Source organism: Lagopus leucura, unplaced genomic scaffold (genome assembly GCF_019238085.1).
Source record: "Lagopus leucura isolate 7727_CA_CO unplaced genomic scaffold, USGS_WTPT01 Super-Scaffold_806, whole genome shotgun sequence".
NCBI classification, from domain to species: Eukaryota; Metazoa; Chordata; class Aves; order Galliformes; family Phasianidae; genus Lagopus; species Lagopus leucura.
In genome coordinates this window covers 741,216-764,042 of record NW_024962260.1, presented here as the reverse complement: position 1 = coordinate 764,042, position 22,827 = coordinate 741,216, and the positions used below count along the sequence as shown (strand labels likewise).

The following is a 22,827-nucleotide window of genomic DNA, read 5'->3' as shown; positions in this document are numbered from 1 at the left end:
TTCAGATGGCAGCCAGATTTCTGAGGACAGACAAATTGTAACATTAAAGACAGTGAAGTGCCAGTAGATGTAGCCTGATGGATAAGCTGCAGTGCTGGCATACTGCCTGGTGACCCATTAGCTACCAGTTTTGTGTTCATTCCTAAGCTGTATGTATTGCTTCAAACAGAAGGGTAAGCTTAGTAGGTATCTCAAAAACCACAGGAAAAAGATCTGGGAAACACCCTCAGAAGGCATCTAGTTTATCCTTCAACCCCTGCAAGATACTCAACTAGCTACACAAAAGCAATTACACATGCAAGATTGCCAGGTTTGCCTTCCTGCACCCCCAAATGTAAAATGAATCAAGGTGATTCGTTAAGTTTTGCTGAGCAAAAATATTTCTATAACATACAATTCAGTGTAGAAAAGAAAAATCTCATGCCTCTATAAGAAAATCAAATCCCTAGAATTTGCAAGTGAACTTTGGGTCTCTTTCCCCTCTGCAGCTCGGAACTCAGGCACCCCCTCAGCACACAGCACGGTGAACACAGCGCGGGCAGCAGCGAGGGATTCCGGGAAGAGCCTCCTTTCAACGTCTGCTGAGAAATGGGCAGAAAGGTAATTTGGTTCACATTCGCTTCAGAATGCCCACAGGAGACAGAGCCAGTTCTGCACTCTGCCAAAAGTGCTCTGTTTTTTCAAGTTCCTGTTTAGAGAAAGCAGCCTGCTGGAGCTTACAGCACTCTGCAGTAGCTTCTGGATCCAGTAAAGGGTAACAGGAAAGTTTAATTAAAAAAAAAAGAGGAGTGCAGGCACTTGAATACAAAAACAATCTGTCATATGAATTAACTTTAAATAATACATCAGTTTATAGTGTGATTTAAACAAATTTTATTAGTTTAGACTTCATGTTACTGTTATACTAACAAGTGTAAGCGGTTTCTTGAAGATTTCAAGACTGCATTTAATTGTAGCCAATATGTTACACTGGAAAGTCAATTTGCTACTTAAAATTCGTTACATATAATGATGTAACTCTCCATCAGCATGAAAAGATTTAATGTATACTCGGATATCAAAAGCTTGCACTTTCTAAATCAACCTTTATACTGCTAACTTAGCATTAACTATTTTATAATATCATTTTAAAAACTAATTCATAAAGCCATCAGTAGATTTTTTCCAGATCAAGCTGCAATGCATGTGCATAGGAGTCTGCTGTAGTCAGCAAAATGGAAATACTGGCCCAAGCTGAACTAATGGTTTATGGTCATCCTCATCTTCAGTCTCTCGGTTCTTTAAGCCAACTCATGAAAAAGGTTTGGATCAATACAAAATTCCCTGTGTTTTCCCTTCCTCTTCCAGAATCAGGACTCCATTCTGCAAGCTCCTGATGATTTTCAGCTTCTAAATGTTTTGTTTTGGGTATAAAATAAATAGTCTGTATTTAAATCTGAAACTGTAAAATCTTTAGAAATCCATCACATTTGATAGACTGGAGTATTTTGAAGATACACTTTGAACATTTTTTCTCTGATGTGGAGGGTTTGGCTTTTGTTTGAGATTTCTGCAGCAAGCCTGTGTTGCTTGGCTACTTAAATTAGATTCATTTTATAGACCATAATAATATACATCCTCTGTTATTTCAGTTCGGAAGGAACTTAACCTCAGCCGTCTTCCTTCCTAAGAAGTTCTTAAGCACTGTGCTACAGCAGGGATTCCTACCACCATTCTCAATAACTTCCTTCATCTGGATCCAAAAGCATTTTCCACTTGGATGTATCCAGCAGACTTGATCTGAACCTGTAGTTTTCAAATAATCAATACTATATTTTTCACTAATACTGCGTCCATAACAAAACCGTGCATGTGAGTCTTCTCATCCCATCCTACTCAGATTCAAACAGAATCACAAAATGGTTTGAGGGAAGGGATCCTTAAAAGCCATTTAGTCCAACCCCCTGCAGTGCCCAGGGACACCCACAGCTCCACCAGTGCTCACAGCCCCATTCCCTGACGGTGGGTGCTGCAGGCATGGGGCACCTCTCTGGGCGCCCTGTGCAGTGCCTCACCACCCATTGTAAACAGCTTCTTCCTGATATCCAATCTGAATCTCCCCTCTTTTAGTTTGAAACCATTTCCTCTTGTCTCATCACAACAAAGCTTGCTAAAAGTCTGTCCCCTTCTTTCTTACAGACCCCTTGTAGATACTGAAGGCCGCTCTCAGCTCTCCCTGGAGCCTTCTCCTCTCCATGCTGCACAGCCCCAGCTCAGCCTGTCCTCACAGGGAGGCTTTCCATCCCTTGGAGCATTTTTGTGGCCCTCCCCTGGATGCACCCCAACAGGTCCATGTCTCTCCTGTACTGAGGGCCCTACATTTGGATGCAGCAGTCCAGGTGAGGTCTCACAGCACAGAGCAGAGGGGCAGATCCCCCCCCCTGCCATGCTGGCCGTGCTTCTTTAGATGCAACCCATGATCTGGTTGGCGTTCTGGGCTGTGAGGGCACTTTGCTGGCTTACATCTAGCTGCCATCCACCAGTATCCCCAAGTCCTCTTTTGGCAGGGCTGTACTCCATCCTCACATCCCCTGGCTTGTACTGAGAGCAGGGCTGCCACGACCCAGGTGCAAGACTTGGATTTGTTGAACCTTACAAGGTTCACCTGAGCCCACGGCTCAACCTGTCTAGGTCTCTCTGGATGACATCCCATCCCTCAGGTGTGTAAATGTGCAACATCCTTATAAAAAGAGGGAATTGTATTTAATACTGTCTTTATCTGTGGGGAGATGGGGGAGGGGTAATCAACAAAACAACGGACATCAAAACCCCAGGTATTGATACTTTATGCATATGAGGCAGTACCTCTATTTTGTAATATGGACAAAATGGACTAAAAGCTAAAAGAACAGCATGTCTAGGTAGTAAAAAACAAATATGCATTCTTCTTCCAACAATTCCCTTCAGTAAAAGTGATCCAGATCTAGGAAAAAGACAGCATGTCACCTCTGTATTTCCTTATGAAAGTTTGAATTCTTGTGCAATATATGTTCCAAATCCAGGGAAGTCACTTATCAATTAAAAAAAAATGACCTTTGAAATGGATGCTAACTCAACAGATTACAGAGGCAAAAAAAAAAAAGCACATTCAGAGTTAATTCACAACAGAGATTGTGTCAGAAACATCTAAAAGAAGACTCCACGGGCAGCTCTAAGCCAACAGATTCAAGCCTAAAGATCAGCTAGCCAAAGAACAATGTAAAATGTCCAAGATATATGAATAAGGATTTGCTTGTCCTTGCAAGCCAGAGAAAAAACAGGTTTCAGAGACAAAGCTTCTGTACATGCAGCTTGAGGAAGGAGGGAAGTGACAAAAAACTTAAATCCTCAGAGACATGCATGTACGTCAGCTACCGCCAGTGCCAAGCATGATCAGCAGCCTTGCCTGACCAAGCTAACGAGCTTAACAGAGCTAACGAGACTGGATCAATGCCAATCAGCATTAGGGAAATCATGTGCCAGGCCAGAGACGCAGCTAATCCACAGGAAGACTGTAAAAAACACTGCACAAGAGCTGCCGGAACTCACAGCTACCGGCTGCCAAAGGCTCCTACCATTAGAGGCTTTTTTTGTTTGGCTTTGGGATATCAAGCACAAGACTGCAGCCCAGCATGACTTGGGGATAACAGAAGAGAAAGGAGAACAGTGTGCAAACTGGGAACGTGTTTGCATGAGCGGCGCTAGCCTGGAACGAGGAAAAAGGGAAGGGCAGCTTCCTCTGGTGCAGGTTCCAATTGTTCACTCAGCACGGCCTCTGAGCTGGGCAGCAGAGCTAGCCAAAAGTAACGAGTGGAAGAGCATCAGCAAGTTACTGTACATTTCAGGAGAAAAGCTGTTATCTTCATTTCTATGGAAAACCAAAAGGAAGAAAAGAAAAAAAAAGACTTCCATTCTACAATATAAACTACAGCATAACATTCTCTGTTCGGTGCCATTAAGGGCAGGGTTTGCCTCCAGCTCAGCTGTCATTCACCTCAACAAGAAGCACCCAGGCATTTACAAATCAGGACTTGCATCAGAAGTAGTAGAAGAGAAGGCATAAAAAAAAAGACTTGCACACACAAACTGGAGTTTGGCTAATTGGGAGAATCTAGGGAAGCTCCACAACAGGACACCAGCTTGTTAGAGAGAAGAGAAAAACAGGGCTCAGTGAAGCTGACACAACATAGCTGAACATGAATACTCAGTCCAGAAAGGCTGGGATTTGCAGCGATATGGAGCAGAAGCTGTGATTAACAAGGCATTCTAACTAACAACATTTTCCAAGTCAACAGAGCTAACGTTGCTTTGGCAGCCTATTATGCTTTGCTTTTTTAAAAAATACACCAACAACCATAATTCAACAGTCTTTTTATAGTAATAAATTAAACACAATGGGACAGATGCCTGTCTTGGCACAGCAAACATTCCTTCAAAGCCACACTTTGGCTTCCTTTACCCTCTATTTGCTTTAACAAGGTCCAAAACATTAACTTCTCCAGATTCAAGACACAGTTGTTCCTACCCAGAAGCCAACAGAAGCTCCTGCTCCTCTGACAAACATAAGCCCCTTCAGAAATATCATTCTGGAGTCTGAAAACCGGACTGAGAACTTGCAAGAAAGGCAAGAGCCCCCTCTGCCAAATCAGCAGCTTTCCCAACACCCTGATATTGCTCCTGCACCTACCACATATGGAAACAGCGACGGGAGCTCAGATGGCCTGGGCAATTCCTTGGAATGCAACTGCAGGCAAAGACGCAACGCGTGGCTTCTGCTACCAGCAGCAAATCAGAGCCTGCATTTATAGTTTATCTGTATTCCCGTATATGCGTGCGTCAGCATGGCAGCACCTTGCCAGGCAGCATCAGACTGCAGCCAGAACTGAAGGTCAGTTCCAAAGGGCTGCTGTGGGTACTGAAGCATGGCTGCGACCAGCAGCACGCTGCCTCCGCACAGGCTGCAGGGCAGGTCAGACACAGAGCTGGCAACGGGGTACTGCCTCGAGACCAACCTCCTGTCAGTACTGCATCCACCATTCTCCAGCAGAACAAGGCTAGAAAATTGCACCTACCGGAAGCAGGAAACATGCCAGGCTTCATTAACTGTCCTGTAGAGGCGCTGACCAGCAGCAATGAGGTCCCCACATCCCAGGCATCTCCAGACTTCTTCACCTGTATACAGGAATAAGGCGATGTCAACAACCATCTTACATCAAAGAAAACAAGGATTGCTGCATCCCCGATACAGAACAGCCCTAAATTACACCAGGCATACTGTAGCCCCAATGTTTAGGGATCCCAAATTGAACTCTAACATCCTAAACCCCCATTTTTTCCCTCCAGACCTAACATCAGCACGTGCTCCTCCACATTCTGCAGAAGAAAACAATGTTACTTTTCACAGAAGATGGCACAGTTAGAGCTGCACCACTCATTGGAGCAGAGATTTCAGGTGGAGATGGGCCAAGTGTGACAACTCCTACAGCCATGCTACGCCAGGAAGGCACGTTACCATTCCCCTCATGCCACTGACTCAGCACGTAACATTTCTGCACTTTCAAGTAATTAATTGGATTTCCCAGAACAGGAAAAAAAACAAACCTTATTCAGCAGAGAACAACTTGACTACCAGGAAGGAAATACATACTCAAAAGGATATTCCTGCAAAGACTGTGCAACCAACACTGCACTGGAGCCAGGCTTAGGAAGAGGAATAGCTGCCACCGCCTGCTGTCCCTTCAGAAAATACTGGCAGTGTTCAAAAAGTCATAAAGCCCCAGAGACAGCCAGGACGCATACAGGCTGGGAAAAAGAACAACAGTACAAAGACTCTAGCACTAATGTGGCACAGAGAAATGCTATCTGAGATCCAAGCAGATGTTTGGGTGCATTCAAGAGAGAGCCGAGGATGTGGCTGAGCGCAGGATGGCACAAAGAACACATCGTGCTGCTTCCTTCTGCTACTGCAAGCTGACTGCAGGAAAGATGCACAAGGAAAGAATTGCGCTTAGAAAAGGAAAACCACTAACCACAGACTTCCAGTTTCTAAAGAGTGTTAAAACTCGGCGGTTGCTCAGCGATTGCCCCTTCTTTCTGAGGCTTTCCTCTGCAGCTTCACCCTGCAATGTAAGAAAGCTCTTACACGGACCGAGCGACAGCTCCCAGTGAAGGGAGCTGCCCTCACTGCCCTGCGATCAGTGCGCTTACAGCAGCTGTCTGCTGCCAGGGAGGGAAGCTGCAGAGGATGGATAGCTCAGCACTAGGAAGGATGCTTCTTCCGCAGGGACGGTGCTTTCCTTACCCACAGCCTCTTTAGAGTGTTGGTTTAAGTTAGGGTTAGGGTGCTACTCCTGCGGCACAAGGCATCAGCGAGGCACAGCTCTGCGCTCAGCGCGTAACAGCAGGAGAGAGGGCAGCTCTCAGTGACTGCGAGCGCTCCACAGAACAGATGCGCCCCGCAACGCAGCACCCGAACGGCTGGAGCAGCAGCCCGGCAGTCACCGCAGTGTGAGAATTTGAAGCGGAGCAGAGAACCGAGAGAGACACGGGCACCAGAGGTCAACGAGACGCCCGCTCTGCTCGCCGTAACCGTGCCGACGCCGTACGGTGAGCGGCTCGGTCGGCCAGCAGCTCCGTCACGTCCGAGCGGACGAAGCGCAGCCCCCCGCCACTCTCCCATGGAGATCAGATGATCCCCGACTCTTCGCCGCCGCAGGAACTCGCGGCGCACCGCCACGCGGCACCGCCGCGGCTTCGCACCTGCGGGGGGGGGCCGGGACGGCGCCGCGGAGCGCCGCACCGCCGCGGGGAACGTTCGGGCGGCTCGAGGACGCGGAGGGCCCGGAAGCCTGCGGAGCCGCGCCGCTGCGGCCCGACCCCACGGCTCCGCCCGGACGCCGGCAGGAAGCGGCGCGGCCCCGCCACAGGCCCCGAGCGACGGAGCGGCACGCCCGCTCCGCCGCGCGTCCCCGCAGCTCTCACCTGGCGGCCCCGCCATGGCCTCGGGCCCCGCTGACGTCACCGCCGCGCCACACCCGGGCCGGGAGCGCGCCTCCCTCAGCCTCGCGCCGCCGTTCCTTCCCTCCCGCCAACCGCTCTGCCGGCGCCGCGCCACGCCCCGAGGGAAGCTCCGCCCCCTTCCTCGCCGCAGGCCAATCGGCGCTCCGCCTCCCTCACGCTCCGTCGGAGAGAGCGAGCCCGCCCTTTCCGCGGCGAGGACCAATCGCGGCGCGGCCGCGGCCCCGGCCCCGCTCTCCACACGCGGCGGCGGGAGCGGCGGGTCTGGCGGTGTCGTCCTGCACCTGGCCCGGCCCGGCGAGCCGCCGTGAGGGAAGCGGAACTCCAGCCTCCCTCCTTCCCGAGGCACAGCGCAGAAGCGGGCTCCTCGGCTCGATCGCCAAGCACAAAGAAACGGCAGCTCACTCCCATCAATATAAAACCATTTTTTTTTCTTTTTTTCTTTTTTAATTCTAAATCACTTTCACAACAGTGAAAATTAGTGAACAGTAACGGCAATAACGCACTGAACGAGCCGTCACCGGCTGCGTGCAGCCTGAATACGAGGGGAGCGATAGGATACAAACGCGGCGTGACACCTCCAGAGCTTCCGCCCCGCGACGGCCAGAGAAGAGCCGAGAAGAGCCGTCCGCGCCTCCATCCAGCACGGCTCCCAGGGCGCTGCAGGGAGGCACGGAACGCTGCCACTGCCCGGAGTCACGTCTTACACTTACACAAATAACCCACTACAGTTAATCGAGGTGCCCTGCCCAGCAACTTTAACCATACACGTTAACGAGCTTAACTATGGAAACAGTTTCTAAGACTTGATTTGCTCTGTCAGTTTGTACGTCTATGATGAGGGAAGTCACAATATTCATCTCGCAGGAAATCATCGTGACTAGCAGTGATCTGAATCAAAACGATCTAAAAACAATAGAAGAAAAAAAGGAAATGGAGTTGTCTAGTCAGAGAAATATCAAAATTGTTCATCTCATTAGGAAATCCCTCGTGTCTGCTCTTCTGAAGGAATCTACACAAATATATCAGGAATACTTTTAAAGCTGTACACCCAACGTGATTCCAAACGGGCTACATTTCACCTTTGGAAATATTTTCCCCTTGGCACAGAGATGGTCATGGTCTCCTCCAGCACTTCTAATTCGTGTCTTTGGTAGATACTGACGAGACTTGCACTGTAGCCGTTCCGTGCCATCTTGTAGCCATGCGTGGCTGCACAGAGAAGCTCTTCCAAGTGTTCCCTGCTGTGGCATGTGCAGGATCTCATTTTTCCTCCCGCGTGATTTTACAGTATGCCATTTTTAAGCTCTAATCTCACTTGAAGATGCCCTCCTCTCTGTCCCCAAACTTCAGGGTTGTTAATGGGATTTTATTTGCAATCTTGTGTAGAAAGTCTCACAGCCCTGGGAGAAAGAAATGTAGCTGCAGTGGCAGGGATGGGAGGGGATTATCCTTAAGTGCTGCTGCACAGAACCACGGAAGGCAACACTGTTATGTCAGTGAGGAACTGGGCTGGGTGAGGCAGATAGGCAAGTCCTACTGCTCGATAACCTCACCCAGCTTCATCACAGAATCTTCCAGTGTCTGGCTCCAGCAACTTTAGGCTTTAAAAAATTTGCAGCATAAATTAGTAGCTCTTCTAACCACATCAGGCAGGAGTTTTCCATTGCTGTGGGAAACAACAGCAAGAAAAGAAACCAGTCTCCACACCTGGTTCCGTTTGTATCACATGCTGTGCCCAAGGAGTCTCAGCCGTGCTGCAGATGATTTCCTGAAGAAGGCTGGATGATTGAAGAAACTGAGTAACACCCACAGTGCTGGCAGATCCACCGTGTTTGCCAAGCATGAGATACTGATGGCGCTGCAGAAGTTTCCTTACCTGTCCAGTCTACCTTGGGGTAACTGTCTTTCACATAAACCTATTGTAACTGATTGGCACAGGATTTCAAAGCAGCACTCCTTTTAGGAGCAGAGCTCAAAGCTAGGCCCAGGGTTTGTGGTCAGAACCTGTTGTACTAGACAGCCGAGCTGAAATACGTTTTAACCAATGTTTAATTTCCAACTGTAGTGCAAAAATGTGAGATTCTTCACTGTGCTGCAGTACCACCAATTTCTGAAACCCGTCATTAGCTACGGAACCAGACACCAGGAGGTTTAAAATGGGATGGGAAGCAGTTTGTAACTGTTTCAGTAGCCTTTCTGGCTATGAGTATTCAGAATAATGGAAACGATTTATGCAATCAACAGCCAGAACATAATCACCAGAGCCACAAACAGGAAGAGGCGGGATAGGAACTGCTCATCCACATATTGAGGAGTCCCTGGAACAGCTGGAAAACAGGAAGTAAAACACGGCTCAGCATCTTCCTCTTCTCTAGAATATTGTATATTCTGCATATAGTACACTCATTACATATATATAGAATACACAAGAAATCCACCTGCTAAGAAACTGCTGCTGCCAGTACTGCCTACCCCTAGATTGGCCATCCATGCTGGAAAACTGAAGAGAAGCACGAGCTCCCTGCTGCAGGACCTGTGGCAAGTTTGCTCATGACTAATAGCAGCAGGCAGCTCCAAGTGCTACAGGACATCCAGATGTGCTCAGAGTACTTCTGGGGACAGCACTGAGCCACATTCACTGCTGACAGGTGTTTCCATCCTAAGGAACACCACCACCTCTACCTGGGAGCTCCTGCCCCTCAAGGTGAAATAACTGAGTAAATAAATGGTAGGACTGTGTGTGTATTCTTGACTAACAGAACTAATGAAAAGCATGCAAATTTAAAGCTCAAGATGTGCCTTTCTGACACCTGCATATAGACACCATTGATGAAATGAAGACAGAGGAGCTGGTTAAACAATGGCTATGAGAGCAGCATACATTTCCATTTCCTTGCTCTGTCACATCTACACACAAACTTTCAGTGGAGTGTGACCTACAAATGATAAGTAAATTCGGTGGAACAAAGGGCAGCACAGGTCTTTGGCAATGCAGGCGTGACATGAAAAACACGCTTCTGTTTCTTATGATTTCTAAACCATATGATGTAGTGAAGAATATTTGCCAGGCAGCACCTTTTGCAGAGGAAGTCCAGAGAAAACCTGGGCTGTAGGTTTGTGTGTGTGCAAAACAGGCAGACTCAGTTTGACTACAGTGCAGCTGGGAAGAGGTTTTCTGAGGTTATTCATTTTTAGAGAGCAAGACCACTCCAGGAAATCAGACAGCAGTGACATATGAATAAGCCCTCACACAAAACATGTCAGAAATGGACTGTGTTTTTCCACTGCATGTTTTTCCTCTTCCTGTATTTCCATGTACAGTACTGATTTACTTTACTATTCAGCAAGTTTTGTCATTTAACAGGTTATTTGTTTAAGTTACAAAAGGGTTTGTAAAATATCTGTTTGTGATAGGACTCTGAGCAGAAAGGATGCATGGTACCTGGAGGAGGTCGCCCATCATTTATGTTGAATGCTGTGGCAAATATACCAAAGGGAAACGCCCCGATTCCAAATGACATTTGGAAGCCACCATCTCCAAACCCAAAGCCTTGGAACCCCTGCAGAGAACAAAGCAACAGAAGAGAAAAAAAGGTACAAATAATTTAAAGCCTATTTCAGAACTGTTTGCCTTTTAGCCAGACTTCTAGTCTGCCACTGTTGTTCAATACCTCCTGAGCTGTCATGCTAAAAGCATTTACCACAGCAACCCAAGAGTTTGAGAAAATGACAAGTAGGAATTGCACTTTGTGCTTGAAGGCTGCAAATTAACAGAAATGTTTATATAAACCTTTTCTATTTAAAACAGTGTGTATAAGACAATACATCAAAATCAACATTACCAGAACATTTAAAAATTGTATCAATAATTCTGTATTAACAGCTATTAGCCACATAGCTATAAAAAAAGATATTGTGGAGAATAACCTGCATTGATCTTTTGACACACGTGCATCATTTAAACCTTCAGTAGACGGCCAGTGGGATGGCAGTGGCCATTATAAAGAGCAGTACCAACACCCAAACAAGCTAGAGAATCATGTCACAATTCTAACTGATGTAGCATATAATCACCAAAGAAGATTTACAGTGCTACAGCATTGACCCCAGACTAAAATTCCACATCAAATCATAGAGTGTTCTGAATTAAGATGAACCCTAGTGTATAAAAGCAGTGCACCATTTAAATCAACTAAATATTAATCTAAGTAGTTGTGTCACGTTTAAAAGGCAGACGGGTCACTGCTCTGAGTTCTATAATCCAGCAAAGTGTTTTCTGATCTCAGAATTAAAACTGTGACCAACTGTGAGAAACCCCTCTGATCACCTCCAAACATTCAAGGACAAATATGACTTCATTCACATAATAAAAGCCAGACATTTCTGCTCTGATACTCGATCATGACTCTTGTCAGATGCTATGCTATGAAGGATGCTGTAAGGGCTAACTGCAGGGGACAGCAAAGCACTCTGCATGACAAGGCCTACATTTGCAGGAAGCAGGAAGGCAGCATCACTACTGCTACATCTTTGAGACTCCCCTGACATACTGCACCAGCTAAAAGCTGGAATGCAAGGACAGCAGATGATTTAATAAGAAAGCAACTCCCTAGTGAGAGAGAACTACAATGCTCCCAATCTCTACAATACAGAAACGTTCCTTAATCACACCCAGTAGAGCTGTTTGCTTGAGCCATGAGGCACCTGCTCTCTGAGGACCCTGGGCTGAGTTACCTGGAATGAAACCATTGTTTCATCAGGTCACTGTCATCATGCCAGAAAACACTGTGGTCTGCTCTATAGCTACTCCCACATCTCTAACGTACACCAGCTGCTGTTTACATTCACTCTATGTAATCTCCTCAACAAAACCACAAATCCCACTTCAAATTTGCACATATCCACCAAGCACATCTACTTTTCTTCTTAAAATGCAAGGGTACACCAACATCCTATAGAACTTTCAAAGCAAAGCATTCCTTATGACTGCATAAGGAAAGCTGTCAAGTATGAAGAACAGCATTTCCAGCAGTTCCACAAGGGTTTTCATCAAGCACAATTCAATTTATTGCATTCTTTAGGACTGTAAATAGCACTATGGGAATGGAGTTTTCTGCCACACAGCACCTATCACCTATTCATAAACAGCCTCTGGGGATCTCTACAGGACCTTCACACAGGACCTTATGCACACATTGTGTCCTCCAAGATGAATAAGCACCACCATCAATGAAAACAAGCTATTTCCTTGAGCTTTTCTTTTTTTTTTCCCCTTACCCCTCTGTTCTCTGGTTCAGGTCTCTGTCCTTGGGGTCGTGGTGGAGTTTTCTCTCTACAAAAAATTGTAGAATTAGCTCAAATTTAAGCACACAGACAGCAATATCTGCAATAGGTTGGTTCATAAGACAGAACAAACTTGGAGAATGCTCTCACAGGGCCATGCTGCAGCAACACTGAAAATAACATGGCTGAACAGACCCAACAGCTACATGAACTTTCAGGATCACATTCCTAAGATGATGCACTTTTCAGTACAAAAAAAATTCCATTGCAAAGGCTGGAAACAGGGGATCAACAATGAAGTCCATGAACATTTTATATAAGCCTCTCCAGTCAGATAACATCCATTGAAGTCTACTACTTCTAACTGTTAATTAACAACAAATTAAAATAAATTGCCAGTCAAATAAGGAATGCAAATTCAAACCCTAAAACAGCCAGAAATATTTAGCAGAATTGTCATTTCTATCAGTCTTTTGACACCATGTCACACTGTGAATCCAACACTTCGGTAGTTTCACCTTAAACCCTAGCAGTTGTCACACAACTCGTTGTATTTCTGTTTATTACCTGGGGTCCTGTTGTCCAGTGCTGCCTCTTCCATACAGAGGAATAACTTTATCTCGACTGATTCCTGCTTTGCAGACAGGGCACACTTGTCTGTTTGGCCTGGTTTCTAACCACTAAAATAAAAAAAAAGAAAAATTATAAGAAAGCTAATAAAACCATGAAAACAACATGCAGACCTAATTTGTAGCCAGACAGATTTTAGGAACCTATCAGAAAGCTACAGAGCAAAATGTTGCACCAACTAGTAAGTACTCTCCATTAAAGCATTGCCATTTTGGCTATTGCTCTGCCACAATCCACTTGCAGATGTGTACACCATTAGAACTGCACTGGAAAAATGCAAGGAAATAGGCAGTACCAACAGCTTTGCATAAGCCAAGGCCTTGCACATCCTATCATCCTGTTCTATAATGGCACCACAAGGTAAAACTTACATTTGCAGCAAGAAGGACACTCAGCATTTAAGGCTGCAAACTAAACCTTCATGAACTGCCTACAGTAACTCTCCTACCAAAACCAGCAATACCTAATGGGTAAGAAACTGAAATGTGGGAAGTAAGCAGAAGAGAATCTAAGTTTTCTTTATGCTCAAAGTCTAGACTGCAAGTTCTTGTGCATGTTGCAGTTGTTCTGGAAAAAACAAAGTGCATTTGAAAAGGGGGAGGATACTGCAGAGAACCAAGGGCTTTACTGAGTCATTGGAGCTGATGAAAGACAATGCAAAAGGAAACCTTTCTTACCTGGTGTAAACAAGGCCAGCTGTGAGCGTTCCCAGGACAATTTGATCACAGAGAAGGAAAAAAAAAAGGGGGGGGGGTGTGTGTGAATATAATTAGTTACTCACAACTTGATCTCGCTAATGTATAAAGTGCACCCCGGATAACACAGCTTAGAGACAACAGAACCTTGGAATCCAGTTTGTCCAGTTCCATAACCTCCCATTAAAGCAATTTTTAAAAGCACAGCCCAAGCCCGATCTCCAGGTTATGCAATTTAACTATGTTGCTAACATGATCATCTCCACATCACCTTTAATTCCTGCACCTTCATCTACACCAAAGCCCCAGACAAAGGCTTAATTCATCCTGTGGTATTTACTGCAAATGATCTCATAGAAAGATATCCCTGAGTTAAGATGCAAATGAGAAAAATGCCAGTAATGAGACTCCAGGATCTTAATAGAATTCATGAGAGTCATCTGTTAAATGTTAAAACATTGGGCACTTCCGTAGAACTGTGGAATAATTGAGGCTGGAATGGACCTCAGGCTGCCTCTTGTCTAATCTGTTGCTTAAAACAGGGCCAGCTGTGAGATCCAGTTTGCTCCCCATTATACAGAACTATTCCTGAGCTTAAATTAACACAGCAACTGAAGTACCCAAAGGAAAAAAAAGAAACAGAAGCTAAAACTGCTCAGCAGCCATCTGCTTCCAGAGTGGCCTTTGCAACACTGTTCAACAAAATACATTCTATTCTTTAAGGTTCTATTCTTTAAGCTCCATTCCGTGATAGCAGACCTTCCAATAGTTTAATCTTAATATGACTTCAGCAAATTAATTCCCATCTCCTTTAGAATAAAGGCCTGTACTTTTAGACATTACATACATTAGCACAGAAAAGAAATGCTCTTTTAGGCCTCGTTTAATTAACGAGCATAATTTAAACTGCTGTATAAAACAAATTACCCATGTCAATTTTCGTAACATTTTAATGTTCAAGAGTGTATTCTAGACCATGCTACCTAAATAAGAAGCTGAGATGGAAAAGAGAAGCAGATCACATGGAAAAGCACGTTCCCTCAAAAGAAAAGACTGCAATTTGGCATCTAGAACCTGCTGTCAGATGGGGTTGTAAGTATGTAAGGAATTTTAAACTGTAAGGAATTTAGGTGTGAAGAAGGTATCTATGCTAGCCCAGCCAGCACACAGCAAATAACAAACGTAACCAATCAGCTTCTAAAGGGCTTTGCTTTTACAAAAGAAGGTATAAAAATTTAAGATGCAAAAAACTTCCTTCCCGGAACACGGGCATTTAAAAGATAAAAACAGTTCTGAGGCAAACCCAAACTGCTTCTAACCCAAACCCACGGTCCTTACTTTAAGACAAAAACTAATTTTTATTCAATAGAATTATAAACAGAAGGTGATCACAGAGATGCACGGTGTTCTGTTTATCAGTGGGGACTTGTGTACTTACCAGAAGAGATGTCCACACAAGCTGATAACTGCATCCTTGGCAGTGTCTAAACAGATGTTACACTCAAAAGTGTTGTCCTGATTAGTGTTGTCCCCAGCACCATTACTGCTGCTGCTGCCACTGGTCCCTCCAGCACTGGAGCTCTTTGTTGATGCAGAAGTTGTAGGGCCTTTACTTGCCATCCTGAGGAGCTCCCCAGACACAAGAGCAAGAAAATTTTCCTGTTGGAATCCTAACAGTGAGAAAGGGAAAAAAATACCCACATTATTGGCATTATAGCATTGCGTTCTTGTCCTTATTCAAACTAGCAGTAATTTACCTAAGAAGCACTTGAATCCTATTGTTGATGGTTTTAGTTTAATGTAGCTTCTAAAAAAAGCTCTCTCTAAGCTACTTTAACATCCTGCAGTAGGACCTGACTTATCACATGGCCTGTATCTTAAACTTACTGACAAGAATCTGAGGTCCACAGTCAAAATGAAGCCGTCGTATTTTCTCATAAATGCCATTTGCTGAGAGAAAGATGAGCTCACCTAGTCATACTGCAGAGCCATCAAACATGTCTAACAATCATAGCAGCAACACAGAAATTACTGAACTGACACGCTTTCAGCTCTCTTTGGTATCATCATTTTTACCAAAGACACCATTTCTTTTACTTCAGTAGCAACAACTTCTCTGTTGCAGGAATGTGAACACCTAGAATAGGCTGTGAGAGAGAAGCAGGCGACTATCTGAACCTTCTGCCAAAGCACAAACAGTAAAGCATTTGCAAAGGGGAACCTGAATTTTTCAGAAGCTAAATACTTTGCAAACTTACCCCAGAAACATTCAAAGCTTCCTTAAGTGCTCCCTCTTTGTAGCAGTGCTGAAGCACAGGCTCAGGACAGCAAAATAAAACCTCAGTATCTGTAGCTGTTACAGTCAAAACCCTTTTCCATACAACACAATCCAACCACGCAGTGAAGTAAGCTTCATACACAAGCCTCATGAAAGTTCTGCTGTGGTGACACTGAGCTACAGCAAGGGAGAAGAGGAGATTTATTCCTGCAGAGCCTTTTCACTCAGTTACATCATTTTGCACAGCGTCCCAGAAGGGCAGCTCAGCATTCACAGATGCTGCACTTCAACACACACTGCTTTCAGCACTGCTTAGCATTTCACACCATCATTTCAGTGCAGCAGCAAGGTCCTGCATTGTACTGAATTAACATTCATGGTAGCTCCAAGCAGATGAAAATGCTGCCAGATGATGAACAACACGGTAAGGAAGCCTAGAGTTTTCACACATCCCTACTACCAGAACTGTTGGTAGCTCCCATCTATCTTGCTCAGTAATGCTTGAAAACTTCCCAGCTCAGACCTATCCATATGTGCTGGCAATTAATATCAACATTAAGAAAGTCTTCCTAAAACCAAAGGGTTCAAAACATGAAACACCACCATGATTTTATGGAACAGGCACAAGAGATGCCTGGTCCTCAGACCTGGGCACAACAGGCAACCATGCACGAGTTAAATAAGTTAACTTCTGTACCAATGTGGGAAGCAATGTTCTTTTCTCCAAATTCAATGCCCTATCTTTAACACCAGAAATACACAGATAATATCTTCACCTTCACTAACATCTGATTGAAAGAACAACCAAAAACAAACCCAAAACAACCAACTCACAGCCCTTAGTAACTATGAGAAAAATAATTAAAAAACAAACAAAAAAAGACCAACAGCAACTTATGAAGAAATACACTGAGAAATCCATAAGGATATCATTATTGCAATGGAATAAAGACAGCTGAGACAGAAAAAAAGACTGAAATAATACAATGTGACAGGCAGTGAATTTTCTCTCCTAGAAGGTCTATGGTACTCTGCCCTGGAACCCTCTCCTAATTCTTTCTCCATAGGCTTACTGAGCTTGATGACCTATTAGGATTTAAATGATTTGAACTGTCGAAAATATATCAAAATGCAACAATAAAAAATAAATAATGTTATCCTGAAAAACCTTCACAGTGCTTTCCTCTTCCCTATGCACTGCTGTTTAACATAACCAGGTCCACAGCAAGTGCTCTCCACGTCTGTTCACCTGCAAAGCACACAGCACGCTTACAAAGATGCACGCTGAAGTGGCACTGAGTGACTAAAACGTGCACTGTGTGCTGCATTACCTGCAACGCAGTCTGAATGCTCAAGTAGGAGTTCAACTGCAAATTCAACTTGTTCCAAATGTCAAACAAACTGCAAACTCTTGAAATGGCACCTGAGCCTAGTTAAACTCCAAGGCTCCCTCCAAGTTAACCTCCAAGAACTTGGAAGGGAGACACACAGCAGGCCAAACAGACCCTGTTTTCTGTCTGAATTAGAGCTCAGGATGAAGATTGCGAGTGCACTGGCACATACTACAACTTCTGGGGTTAAGCAAACAGAATTTAGAGAGCAATGACCGGACAGATGCCAGTCTAGGTTTGCTAAACCCTCATCTTTGATCAGCTCTCCAAATCAACCCTAGGAGCACGAGCTGCAAACAAGTGAAAGCACATAAAAATCAGCTGTGACCTAACTGCAAGCATGCAAAGATCTTATTTTTCTTTCTTGTTTTGTTCTCTGAATATTTGCAGGAATTACTGCCTTTGCTAATTATAAGCCATTTATACCAGCTGTTTATTTCACTGTAATCATGACCCCTATAATATCCCAACAGGCTGCTCCAAAAGTGACAGAATCACTGGCATTCACTGCATCCAGAGCACCAAGAGTGCCAACAGGTGAATGGTTATGAAGCAAGCCAGCTTCAGCAATCTTCCTCAACTAAGGAAAGCCTGGCGGGAGGCGAAGACATGGAAATGAAGCTACATGTTTAGGGATCCAGCAGGACTCCCAGCGAGGTGCTGAAACTGCAAGTGCAGCTGGCAGAGCTGAAGCTGGAGCTCCAAGAAGCAGATGGTGCACCAAGACCTGAGCGTACCATGGCAACTGAGAGCAGCAGGTGGACCCTGAAGGAAGTAAGTGTGGGAAACCAGGCTGTGTAGTAATAAAAATGTCACTGACAGGCAGTAAGGAATGTTACTCAAATCCCTCAAAAACGAATCTGTAAATATAGCGGGAGGAGCTGCACACTAGTGAATGTAAGCCCAATGGATACTGTAAAAGACCGTATTTCTGGGCTCACAAAGTGACTGTGTTTGCTAAAATACACTGACCTGACTCCAGAAATACAAGAGAAGCTGTTCAAGACAGATTGGGAGAGTTTCCACTGTAAGTTAAAAACACAGAAAATATTCCACTGGAAACAGAGCAGAGTAGGTGAATGATAACTGAACAGAGACAGAGAGAAGCTGATGTCATTAGAGTGAAACAGCTACAGAATGTATGTTCAGAGCACTACCACATCAGAATGTTTTAAGTATTTCATTTCTAATCTTTTGTAAGCAGTAAGGGGAAAAAAAACAAAATAAAACAAAAAACAGTGAGGCCATAGGACTGGTTGGTTTACTGATAAAACTTGAAACTTGTTTCTTTTCCCAACATCTAACACATAACAATCAAATAGTGCATTGTTAGATTTAAATTCGATGAGAAAGACACTTCTCCACCCTTTTTTGCTTATGAATCTTATTTTATCTGGGACTTCTGAAACAATCCAGCCCTCATTCATTTCTGAAACGAGCTCTGATTTAGTTTGTCGACTTCCTGCTGTTTTAATGGAAAGGAAGATGTGTCAGTTTTTCTCATTACTGCAGTGGTAATATCATTTTTTTTTTATACATATGTTATAGAAAAGGAAAATTAACATCAGAATTCCTATCAAAAATACTGACAGAATTTATATAAATACTTCTCGTTCATAGGGTTAACAGAAATCTGATTCTTAACCCATTACAGCTGTCTGGACTTCAAGTAAAAGCCACAGATGATCTGAGCTGATAATCGTTGGCAGCGTCCAGAAAAAGGTACGTTTACTTCTTGACAGTCATTTTAAGGTAGAAGTTAGCAGATACGTGACTGAAGGCACACTGTTAATCATTAAAGGCACTTTTATATCTTGTTACATTTTTACTCTGCGCCACTTAGATATTTTAACCCTTTTGAAACATTCCCTGTAAATCCACCTTTTCACTTCCCATAACCCGGGCAGCACCACGCACCATAAAGCCCCGGGATCCAAATCTGTGCCATCATCTGACCGTTCAGAAGCACGCATTTGTCTGACAGAGCAGCGTGCCCTCGCTTGGCCTCATTTTGTTAATTGGGATCCTGCAACACAGGGCTGCATGACAGGCGCTGCTGGGGTACAGCCCTGCTGAACAGCTCTGTGGGCAGCTGGAAGCAGCCAACACAGCTCACCAGTGCACCTCACCAATGTGCCACGCTGAGACAAGCTAGCAGAAAAGCAACTATGTAATTCTCCTTTATAAGTCGTTCCACAGAAATGTGATACTCTGAGAAAATGTCCTAGGAATGTCGAAACAAAGATTTTCTTCTCTTACCAATAAGTCTAAAGGGGAAAATTAAACAAGAAAGAGCACCGATAGAAGCAGTTGGGTAAAGGAGCCGAGCGTTCTCCTGGCCTGGTGTTACGTAAAACACCGAACGATCTGTAAGCAGGGTGACCGCGTTAGCAGCGCTACGTGAGAAAACAGGAACGGGGCCGCGGTTCGGTAAGCGCGGGGCAACGAGAGCAGGCACTCGGCAGCTGTTTGGCGGCCCTGCCCGCAGCCAGGCGGGAGCGGCCAGCGGTGCTGCGCTGCGGGCTCCGGACGCGGCCTGGGAAGCACGGAGCTCCGCCACCGAGCGCCGGCAGGCGGCCGCGGGCCCGGCACGGCGGCGGGGCCGGAGGTCGGGCAGGAGGGGCGGCGCCGCGGGCCCGGCGGAGCGGAGCGAAACCCGTGCCGGACCCACCCCGCGCTGCCGACACCGGCCCAGGGGCCGAGGCTGCCGAGGCGCCCCCCGTCCCGGTCGGTCACAACGGCTGCGAACGGCTCCGGCCTTCCGGGTCGCCCCGGTGACGAACCGGCCCGATCCTCGCGTTCCGGAACCGCCGCGTCCCGGCTTCGGCTCCCCCCGCCCCCTGGCCTCCAGCCGGGCCCGAACCCGAATCCGGACCCGAACCCAGACCCGCCCGCCCGTGCTCACCGGCGCTCTCGGCGATCCGCAGAGCCGCTCCCTGCCCGCGGCCGCCGTCACCTGATCGCCCCGGAAGCGCGGCGCGGCGGAAGGGACCGGCCTATCGCTGCCGCTCCGCGGGGCCGCGTTCCGCCCGTACCGAGCTGTGCCACCGTGCCGTCCTACGGAGCTTCCCACCGAGCCGTCCCGAAGCTGTCCCGGCCGCACCGCCGGGAGCACAGCCGGCTCAGCCGCCGCGTAGCGCTGCCCCGGCTCCCCGTGTGACTTTTGGCTCTGCTCTCCCCGCAGCCCGTTCGTCGCCGGGCGCTGTGTCCCGATGCCTCCCGCTGCGACGAGCGCGGGCTGCGCGTCATCCGCGGCAGAGAATGTCCGGGCGGAGCGGAGGAGAAAGGAAAGCGGCGGCGAGGCTGCGCGAAGGGGTGCGGAGTGCCGCGGTCTGAGCAAGAGCTGCTCCGAGAAGGGAGCAAAGAGCGTTGAGGAGGTATTTATTTATTTAGCTGTGAGAAACTGAGGAGGAGAGGACGGGCCCGGCGCTGAAGAGCTGTCAGCTGGGAGAGGCACGGAGGCGGCACCTCTGGGCTTTGTCCCTGCCGGGCACACGCTGCCGTGACGGCACTGCGGCTCTGCGTGCACCTGACGGTACGGGGAATCCCAGCCCGAATCACAGTGCCCTCCCACTAGAGGCGAGCTAAGGGAGTGAAGGTAATCAGTGGGGCTTAATGCCGAAGGAGCCTTTCTTACAGAGACCAGGGATGCTGTCTGAGGCCTGGGAACACGCAGGTCTCATGGCAGGTCCAGATGTGCCAGCTGGGAATTGCTCAGTGTAAAAGCATGCTGTGCTGAGCCTTCGTGCTGCTTCCAGTAGCACATCGGCTCGGTAAAGCTTGTATCAACGTAGTGATCCAGCAGCACTGCCAGAACTGCCACACACTTGGTGTACTGCAGGAGGAGACTTGTAGCTGTGGTGCTGATGAAGCTCATGTCCAAAAGCGGCAGTGCCTGTGGCCTAGGACAGGCTCTGTGAAGCTGTCCTAACAACACTAGCTGTGTGTTTGCTGCCTGTGAACATTTCCTTAGCTGAGAAGATAAAGCGGCATGGCTTGGCACAGCTTCAGCATGTAAGCAAAAATTTGGCGTCTCAATATAGTATCAAATGAGTGAGAGGTTAATGGGACCCCAGAAGCGTAAATGTATTTAAATGTATCCTCCAGATGCTGATTAAAACGAGGATGAGCTTCTGAAATTTGGACCAGCTTAGAGTAGTCAGCATGTAAGTCTACAGTCAAAGGCATTTCAGTATAAGTGAAGTTGTTTGGGGTATTATAATCACGAGTAAGAGCAATGCTCAGAATAGTCTCTATTGTTTGGGTATTTTATGATAACAAAAGTAGCCTGGAAAGAAGCAGTGCTGTATTCAACATAGCCAGGGAATACTTTCAATCCCCAGTGTTCATTTTAACTCTTTATGTTTTATATCTCAGAAGAATTAAATATAATTATGAATTTCTATAATGCTTTATCTACAGTTCCTTCATTCCCTTGTTCCAATTTCTTTTTAAAATGGAAAAGATCCAGAGATGGAGAATCAGTAAGATTGAATGAGTGGAAAGAATGGCGTACAAGAACAGAATGTAAATGTTAATCTTGTTTAAGATAAGGTTAACAGGAACAAATTTACTTGAAATAGTATTCAGGTGGGGAACATACACGGAACACTCAGTAACTCTCTGCCAGTGACAGTGAATGTAAACTGAATGGCTTTAAGTGATGCCAGGGGATACTTGCCTTGCTGAGCAAGGAAATCAGCTTTCAAAGAAGTCAGCATCACCTTTGTAATGGGGAGGTGCTGTTTATGTGTATTCTCATGGTGTTATGTGCATCATTTTTCAGTGTAGCTGGCAGCCAGTTACTGATTAGATGCGGACAAGACACCCCATAGGCTGGCTGCTGGTTCACTCTCATGGTGGGCATGAGAATAAATGACTTGGATTTCGTCATTTTTCATGACCTAAGTCACGAGGCTCACACCATACTTATGGCTCCAAATATTTATGCTGTGTATAGAGCCCCTCCTAGAATTCTCTTAGCAAAGAGATACATAGATGAAGAGTCCAACGCACTGATTTTCACATCAGCATTTTTCTCATCAAGTCTCCATTTTACATTTTCAACATAACTGTACCTTAATTCAGTATTAAATCGCATTTGGAAATGCTGTTCCTTGACATTGCCATGCAAGAGTTCTCATTTATCTGTGGCTTTTTTTGCCTTTGTCCCATAAGAGGAGCAGTTTCCAAGACCTCCGGCTCACTTCAGTTTTCAGTTTTCAATACAGCACCAAAGTGGTGGGAAATCATTTATGCCCGAAACGCGTCCCTCCGTGCCGACGGGCAGAGCCTTGGGCCGCCTCCCTCGATCCTTACTGCCAAGCGTTCTGCCTGTTTCTAAAAGCACAAAAGCGACGCCGTCTTTCCGACACCATCGGTCTGTGTTCACCCTCTACCTGTGCGTGCTGTTACAGCCGAGAACGCAGGCACCGCATCACCCGCACCCGGCAGCAGTTATGGGGCGTCAGACGGACGCGAGCCGCGGTCCCGGTGGAGCGCTCCCGAAAGG

The 22,827-nt window shown here is 46.1% G+C and overlaps 2 protein-coding genes and 1 long non-coding RNA gene across 4 annotated transcripts in view; 1 reads left to right on the top strand and 2 right to left on the bottom strand.

Annotated features, from left to right (window-relative positions):
• Nucleotides 1-7,065, bottom strand: part of LIMK2 (LIM domain kinase 2) — a 30,479-nt gene extending 23,414 nt beyond the window's left edge. For both annotated transcript variants that reach the window (XR_006177855.1, XM_042865802.1), the window contains exons 1-2: nt 7,000-7,065; nt 5,091-5,190 (exon numbers count right to left, since the gene is read on the bottom strand). Coding sequence is in view for 1 of the 2 variants with exons in the window: in XM_042865802.1 (XP_042721736.1) it covers nt 5,091-5,190; nt 7,000-7,015 (116 nt within the window). In the remaining variant the exon portion in view is untranslated. The remainder of the gene's footprint in view (nt 1-5,090; nt 5,191-6,999) is intronic.
• A 705-nt stretch (nt 7,066-7,770) lies between these two features.
• On the bottom strand, nt 7,771-20,322 carry RNF185 (ring finger protein 185). The gene is made up of 7 exons (XM_042865804.1): nt 20,221-20,322; nt 15,085-15,316; nt 13,629-13,647; nt 12,889-13,001; nt 12,316-12,370; nt 10,481-10,598; nt 7,771-9,365 (listed from the first exon to the last, which is right to left on the bottom strand). The coding sequence occupies exons 2-7, from the start codon at nt 15,264-15,266 to the stop codon at nt 9,268-9,270; spliced, it is 585 nt and encodes a 194-aa protein (XP_042721738.1). The 5' UTR covers nt 15,267-15,316; nt 20,221-20,322; the 3' UTR covers nt 7,771-9,267.
• LOC122176861 lies at nt 17,603-22,436 on the top strand. Its single transcript, XR_006177857.1, has 3 exons — nt 17,603-18,089; nt 18,936-19,037; nt 20,500-22,436. It is a non-coding gene; the product is annotated as an uncharacterized LOC122176861 (long non-coding RNA).
• The last annotated feature ends 391 nt before the right edge of the window (nt 22,437-22,827 follow it).

Coding starts and splice junctions, on each gene's coding strand:
- RNF185 (XM_042865804.1), bottom strand. CDS start 15,266: ATGGCAAGTAAAGGCCCTACAACTTCTGCATCAACAAAGAGCTCCAGT. Junction 10,599..12,315: donor CTGAACCAGAGAACAGAGGG/GTAAGGGGAAAA, acceptor TGTTCTCTGCAG/GGGTTCCAAGGCTTTGGGTT. Junction 9,366..10,480: donor TGATGGGCGACCTCCTCCAG/GTACCATGCATC, acceptor CCTGTTTTCCAG/CTGTTCCAGGGACTCCTCAA.